The sequence below is a fragment of the Sinohyriopsis cumingii genome, unplaced genomic scaffold (genome assembly GCF_028554795.1).
Source record: "Sinohyriopsis cumingii isolate HCF-2022 unplaced genomic scaffold, ASM2855479v2 utg002132l, whole genome shotgun sequence".
Classification (NCBI taxonomy): domain Eukaryota; kingdom Metazoa; phylum Mollusca; class Bivalvia; order Unionida; family Unionidae; genus Sinohyriopsis; species Sinohyriopsis cumingii.
The window spans coordinates 118,544-126,415 of record NW_028316136.1 but is presented as its reverse complement, the minus strand read 5'-3'; the positions used below and the strand labels follow the sequence as shown (position 1 = coordinate 126,415).

Below are 7,872 nucleotides of genomic sequence, written 5' to 3'. Positions count from 1 at the left end.
TGTTTGGGGAAATAAATATATTTTCTATCCTACTTTAGCATGCATGTCACACATTTTTCTAGAGAGCAGTGTTAGATTGTCAATTTGACAATGACAGAACCAGGTACTCCATTGCATTTGAGAGAGATAACTCCACTGGAACTAGACAGGGGTGAGAGTTATCTAGTCACAACAGGCACATTTTCAGCCATGTGTACCATATTTTAAAAAAATCATACAAAATACAAAATATAATCTAAATAGAAATTAACATACACTCACATGTTGCCAAGAGGCTACACTTTTTTTTAAGCCTAACAGAAAGTATAACTCTTACATAAGGCACCAATCACAGCTAGTGTTGTTCTTTATTTCTGAATGCAATCTTCCCTACACCTTAGGCTCCGCCCACCTGGTCTTGCGCAATTGGTACCGTTATACCTAAAGCAAACCTTAATTTTTCCTATAATCTGCAAAATGGTTCGGGACTGTATAAGTAACAAATGTACTTAGTCTCACTTGTGAAAAACAGTTTTATGAGTTGCTAAGCTATGTCTTATATGAATGTGTATAGAAATGTCATTGAGCTGTTTTCAACTCTTGTTTTCATACTTTAGCTTCACTAGCAAAATCATATTTTGAAATAAAATGAATTCCTTTAACTATGAGTTGTGTCTTATTCATATCAACACTTATCTAACTTCACTTTGGCAATATGGGATAAATCACATTATGTCATATTATGTAATAGCAAGGTCAAAGGTCAATGCACTAGTTAGCATGTACCTGTTCTACGCTTAAAAGGACATTTTGATCTAAAATAAAGGACTTTATATTTGTTTCATAAACACAGAACTTAACATCAGGGACAGGTTGATATGACCCAATCTTAAAAAATTGTCTAGGCTATCAACAACTTTCACTGCCTCTTAATAAATGGGGTCACTAACCCCAGTCCTTTCACACAGTTCAGCCTCCCCCATCCCTTCTGTAACACAAACAACAAACTTTCCTCCCCTAAATAGTAACTAATATTCATACAATAAGCCACACTGTAATCATACCTTATACAGTACAACTTTTAACCACTTTGGATTGGAATTTTTAATAATTTGGGGAATCAAGACCAGAAAAATGCCAAGAAAAAGTACTAAGCCTGGCAAATCCAAGGGAGTTAAAAACAGGAGGACAGTGTGTTTCTAAAAGGGACATGTACCTCACAATAAAGGGTTCACATACGACAACAATAATGATCAGAAAACAGAGAATAGAAAGTTTATAAGACTCACATCAGATCAGTATGTGGAGGCTGTGCCAAATCATAGCAATGAGAATCCATTGGCACCGGTACTGCTACGCCCGCTACCTGCATCAAGACTTCAGGTGGAACAGTGTGCATATCCATCTGTAATAAAAGGGTAAATAATGTCAAGCATACAGACACATGCAATTTGTATGGGTCATACACATTAAGTTCATATTAATTGGCTTCAATTAAACTGGAGTAAGAATAATTTAAAAAAAAACCAAAACAAACAAATAAATAGTAAGCTTTGCTCTGACAAATTATGGAAGCAGTTTTACTATAATTTGCATAGTTATTTAGTGATACTGTAATACTGTATCATTAATCTTCTGATTATTGGCAGAAAAAGTACTGAAAATGTAACTTTTTATTTCTTGAAAAGATTTGTGCTATGAAGGGAGATAACTTAATGAGATGCCCACACATGTGTAGTAATTTTCTTTTCATGTCTTAATTATCCATGTCATACAAGTCATTTCACATAAAAGTGATTTAAATTACATGCACTAAATCAAAGAAAATTACAATGCCAGAATGTGAGTGTTTACATAATCAAAGATCTATATATATACATATATCTTTATATAAGTACAGCAGAGAGTCTCAGGGTAGTTATTATTGTTCTTGTTTTTTGTCAGAGATGAGGAGTCATCCACTAATCGCATTATAAATGTTCATCAGAATGAAATAATGTGGAACAGCGTCTTCAGAGAACATGCACAAATATCCCCAAAGTGTTTGGGGTTTTTGAAATGGGACCAACAGTCTGAGGAACAATGGGGCCTTGGTTGGAGAGAACGGGCAATATGCAACACATGCAGTTATAAATCAGCAATGTTTAATCTGTATGAAGAAATGTACAATAAAAATCCTGGAAGTAAATCAGCCAATATAAATAGAGGGCTACAAGTGGGGCTGACACAAGTGTCCATGGGAAATGCTGGCCTAAGGAAATTACTCTTGTCTGCCAGTATTCCTGCCCCTTCCACAAAGGGGATGCAAAAGGTTTCAAACAAAATTTGTAAAGAGATTATACAAGAAAATATTTTGGATATGAGAAGTCGGAGACAAAAGCTAAGAGAAATTAATATCGCAAGGGGAAATCCACCTGATATCATTGATGTACAAGGAGATGGTTTATACAATAATCCTTTGTATTCTGGTGTTGGAAAAACTCCATTTCAGCCAGCAACACAAGTTTGCTACTTACAGGCTGAAAATGTAACATCAAAGAATGACATTATTGCCCTAACAACTAAAAATAAATTGTGTTCTCATCACATACAACACCAATCAGATGAACTTAATATGACAAATAAGACCTGTGATTGCACTGCAAATATAAGTATGGAAACTAATATTGGTGATGAGGAAACTTGGGCCTCGGAATGTCTTCTCAACCTAAAAGAAGATAATTTTGAAGTGCGGAACATAACAACTGATCCAGATACAAGCAGCTATAGGGCTGCAGTCAACCTATACAATGAGGGGATCACTCAGACTATCCCTAAACAGTTTATTGACACAAGACATTTCTCTGAAAACCATAGGAAATATATAAAAAGGTGCCCAAATTTGGTTCACATGATGCCAGGGCTTACCAAAGCTGCTAGACAAAAAATGTGTCAAAGGTTTGCCATTGACTTGAGTCAGCGGTGTCAGGTGGAGTTTGAAAATGCTTTTAATAAACTTAACGGGGATACTGACAGAGTCAAGGGTTGCCTTTCATACAGTGTAGATGCTATTGTACAGTGTTACCAAGGAGATCATAGTCTGTGTACTGATAATTCATATGCATGCAATGGTAACTGGTTGGAGAAAAGTCCATACTTGCCATCTAATTTTAAAATGCATGTAACAAAACTGTCTGAGGGCATATTGCGGGGTTGTATTAATTATCGTTTGGGACCATTAAATTTGGAAAAAACAAAATTAAACACAAATACTCAAAAGGTTGAGGCAGCAAATAGGGTTTTAAGGCGTTCATTACCAAGATGTATAACATGGACAAGAAATTTTCCTGGTAGAGCACACAGTGCAGTGCACTCTTTAAATAATGGGCCTGGGGAATCCATACTAAAACTATGCAATGCAATTGGCTGTAGCATTTCATCTGGAACTAGGGTTGCTCAAAGACTAGCTCAGGAGCAGAGAATTTTTACACGATATAAAGCATACAAAAAGTCAATGGCATTTAAAAGAAGAAGGTGTGAGAAAAGAACTTAACTTTATAAATTGTATGAAGAATTTCAAGAGAAAAAAAATTACAAGAAAGGGCTATTAATGCCAAATGTCAAAAAGAAAAGGGGAAAAGAAGACCATGTAAATAATAAATTACCAAAAATCACTTAAGCCTGCATTACCTATATGACACAAAGTGGTCTATGGCAACCGGTACAGCCTCCTTGAGTCCTACAGTGTTCTCTATCCTGGTTTATGGCATGTTGTTCTAGAACTAGATGTATACTATTTATACATGATTTATTATGACATATATGTGAAATATCTAAAAGGTGACCATAATCATCCATACGTGGTATATTGTGTTTAAATAAATTATTTTGTCGCATGTATGACAGTCTATGAGCAGACACAACTGATATTGAGCCATCTGGCCATACAACTTTCTGTCTGCCATAGCCGTCTTTATCAAATGCCCCTCTCCAAAACCAGCATGTGTTTTTTTCTGAAGATTTTATACATTTTCTATGTAAAAGTCTGTCAATATTAGACCAAAACTTCTCAATATCCATTGTTTTACCAAATGACACTATGACAGTTTATAAATGGCGGCTATGTATACTCGTTACTATGGATACACTGTGAAGCTGATCTTACCTTTAGGTATCACGGTACCAATTGTTTTTCCATAGACCTTAATGCTAATGTTTGGGGAAATAAATATATTTTCTATCCTACTTTAGCATGCATGTCACACATTTTTCTAGAGAGCAGTGTTAGATTGTCAATTTGACAATGACAGAACCAGGTACTCCATTGCATTTAAGAGAGATAACTCCAGTGGAACTAGACAGGGGTGAGAGTTATCTAGTCACAACAGGCACATTTTCAGCCATGTGTACCATATTTTAAAAAAATCATAAAAAATACAAAATATAATCTAAATAGAAATTAACATACACTCACATGTTGCCAAGAGGCTACACTTTTTTTTAAGCCTAACAGAAAGTATAACTCTTACATAAGGCACCAATCACAGCTAGTGTTGTTCTTTATTTCTGAATGCAATATTCCCTACACCTTAGGCTCCGCCCACCTGGTCTTGCGCAATTGGTACCGTTATACCTGATATATGTCTATTTTTAGACGCAGTTTGTTATAAACAAATCCACATGTATATCGCATATATATACTCCACGCGCTTCAAGAAAGTTATAGAAGATTCGCGAATTTAATTAGTTTGTAATATATAAACGGGCCGACTCTCCACTCGACTATGCATACAAGATTCAAAAGTGAGCACAAAGAAAAGGGTTACGAGTCAGAGAAGTGACAATCTTCCTAAGCGAATTTCAGTGCGAATATAAATAGGGTAGATACCTTTGCACTTCACGCATAATAGTAAAAGACTGAAATAATGACTGGAAAAGCACCAGCTATCGGTATTGACTTGGGCACAACTTATTCTTGTGTCGGAGTTTTTCAGAATGGAAAAGTAGAGATTATTGCAAATGACCAGGGAAACAGAACGACACCGAGTTATGTCGCTTTTACAGACACGGAGAGAATGATCGGCGATGCTGCTAAAAATCAGGCGGCTCTCAACCCTGAGAACACCGTATTCGATGCAAAGCGACTTATCGGTCGACGATTTGACGACCCGAGCGTTCAAAATGATATTAAACATTGGCCATTCAAAGTTGTTAATGTGGAATCCAAGCCAAAGATACAGGTGGAATACAAGGGAGAGACCAAAGTTCTTGCTCCTGAAGAGATCAGCTCTATGGTTTTGACGAAAATGAAGGAGACGGCAGAAGCTTATCTTGGTAAGAAGGTCAAGGATGCTGTAATTACAGTGCCAGCCTATTTCAATGACGCACAGAGACGGGCCACTAATGACGCTGGAGTTATCGCCGGTTTGAATGTCCTGAGAATCATCAACGAGCCCACAGCCGCCGCCCTGGCATATGGACTTGACAAGAACCTTAAGGGAGAGATGAATGTGCTTGTGTTTGACTTAGGGGGTGGAACATTCGACGTATCTATTCTGACAATTGACGAGGGCTCCCTGTTTGAGGTAAGGTCCACAGCTGGAGACACACATCTAGGTGGTGAGGACTTTGATAACAGAATGGTTAACTTCTTTGCAGAGGAATTCAAGAGAAAACATAAAAAGGACATCTCCAAGAATGCGCGTGCCCTACGGCGTCTACGCACAGCATGTGAACGTGCAAAGAGGACTCTGTCCAGCAGTACCGAGGCCAGTGTAGAGATTGACTCTTTGCACGATGGCATCGACTTCTACAGCAAAATTACAAGGGCTAGATTTGAGGAGCTGTGCATTGACCTGTTCCGAAGTACACTTGAACCCGTAGAGAAAGCTTTGAGGGACGCTAAGATGGACAAATCTATGATCCATGAGGTTGTGCTTGTTGGTGGTTCCACCCGTATTCCTAAAGTGCAGAAACTGTTGCAAGAGTTTATGAACGGCAAGGAGCTGAATAAGTCCATTAATCCTGACGAGGCTGTAGCTTACGGTGCTGCAGTTCAAGCTGCTGTCCTGACTGGTGTTCAGAACGAGTCCATCAAAGACTTGCTTCTAGTGGACGTCGCTCCGCTTTCGCTTGGTATCGAAACGGCTGGTGGCGTAATGACAAAGCTCATCGAGCGCAACACAAGAATCCCAACCAAAACATCGCAGGTCTTCACAACTTACTCCGACAACCAACCGGCTGTATCCATTCAAGTATTCGAGGGGGAGAGGGCCATGACAAGGGACAATAACTTGCTCGGTCGTTTTGAATTGACTGGAATTCCACCAGCACCCCGTGGTGTGCCCCAGATTGAAGTAACGTTTGACATCGACGCTAACGGAATCCTTAACGTTTCCGCCGTAGATAAGAGCAGTGGCAAATCCAACAAAATTACAATCACAAATGACAGAGGTCGGCTTAGTAAAGAGGATATTGACAGAATGGTGGCCGACGCCGACAAATACAAAGCGGAAGACGATAAACAGAGAGAACGCGTGTCAGCTAGAAATGCTCTGGAAAACTACATTTTCAGCGTGAAACAGGCGGTATCAGACACTGGAGACAGATTATCAGTAGACGACAAAAAGAAAGTGTCGGATACTTGTGACCAGGCACTCAAATGGTTAGACAACAATTCTCTGGCAGAAAAAGAGGAGTTTGATCAAAAGTTACAAGATGTTCAGAAGACGTGTTCCCCCATCATGGTAAAATTACATGGCAGTCAACCCCAATATGGCGCCCATACTAGCCAACAGGGATCTCAGGGCAGGCAGGGACCCACAGTTGAGGAGATGGATTAAACTAAGATGAAAGGTCTAAATCTAACGAGTTATGACTGTGATAAAGTTTGAAAAAATTGCCAAAGTATTTTATATTTAATATGATTGTACTGGACGTAAAACAAAATGGAAGTACAGACTTCTGTTTTTTTATATATATAGAACTGATTCGTTATCAAATATCGAATTCTCAGGTATTGTGGTGTACAAGTTTACAATTAATCTCTGTGGTCATTGCAAGCGGCCAGTTACCATTATGTCATTGGCCAGTATAATTAAAGTAACATGTCCTATACATTCGTGCATATAATTTCATGATTTTATGTGCATTACTGTTATATTTTATATATTTTAACGAATGTTAAGATCTTTACGTTTTATATTTTTACTTGTTGTACCTCGTGTTTCATTTACTCGAACGTTTTGTATAGTGTATTATTTTTAGATTTTCCCCAACTACTTTTAGTTGGCACCACATACTTATACATTCATGTTAGACACATTCTGTGTTAATGTTCGCCTAATGTTTAATAAAAGCTTTTAAATTTTTCTTTGCTATTTTCGACTGGAGGTTTAACTTTTTTCCTATTTCGGCATATAATCACACTTAAATATGCACACATCACCACATGCAGCCGACATTTCTGAAATCTCTCTATCTCTCTCTCTGATGCCACTCGTCTGTGGCATCATGCCCCAGTGCTAGATATCACTATAAACTCCCACACTGCAGGCATCGTAGCGATATGACTACAATTGTTAAAGCATACATCTCCCTCTCTTTCTCTCTTTCTCTCTCTCGTGTCAACACAAAAGCACACTCGTTTTTCATTGATTACCTCCAAAGACAAGGAAGTGGCCAACACACGACGAAGCGGTGAGGGGTGGAGAGCGCGGTTGAGTACAGGGTGAGTCAAGTTTGGACAAACGGTTTTATATATATATATATATATATATATATATATATATATATATATATATATATATATATAATTAGCGAAGTACCAAAATGTAATGTTTAACTGTCTGTTTCGTGACAGAATATACTCTTTTGGTGTCATGAAAATGTGTCGATTTGTTTTCCAGTAGGTCT

General features: G+C 38.0%; 1 protein-coding gene across 1 annotated transcript; it reads left to right on the top strand.

Moving 5' to 3' along the window:
• The first annotated feature begins 4,669 nt into the window (after positions 1 to 4,669).
• Positions 4,670 to 7,329, top strand: LOC149771062 (heat shock protein 70 B2-like). The gene has a single exon (XM_089948870.1). It carries the CDS (start codon positions 4,884 to 4,886, stop codon positions 6,798 to 6,800), a length of 1,917 nt encoding a protein of 638 aa, XP_089804996.1. The 5' UTR covers positions 4,670 to 4,883; the 3' UTR covers positions 6,801 to 7,329.
• Positions 7,330 to 7,872: the final 543 nt, after the last annotated feature.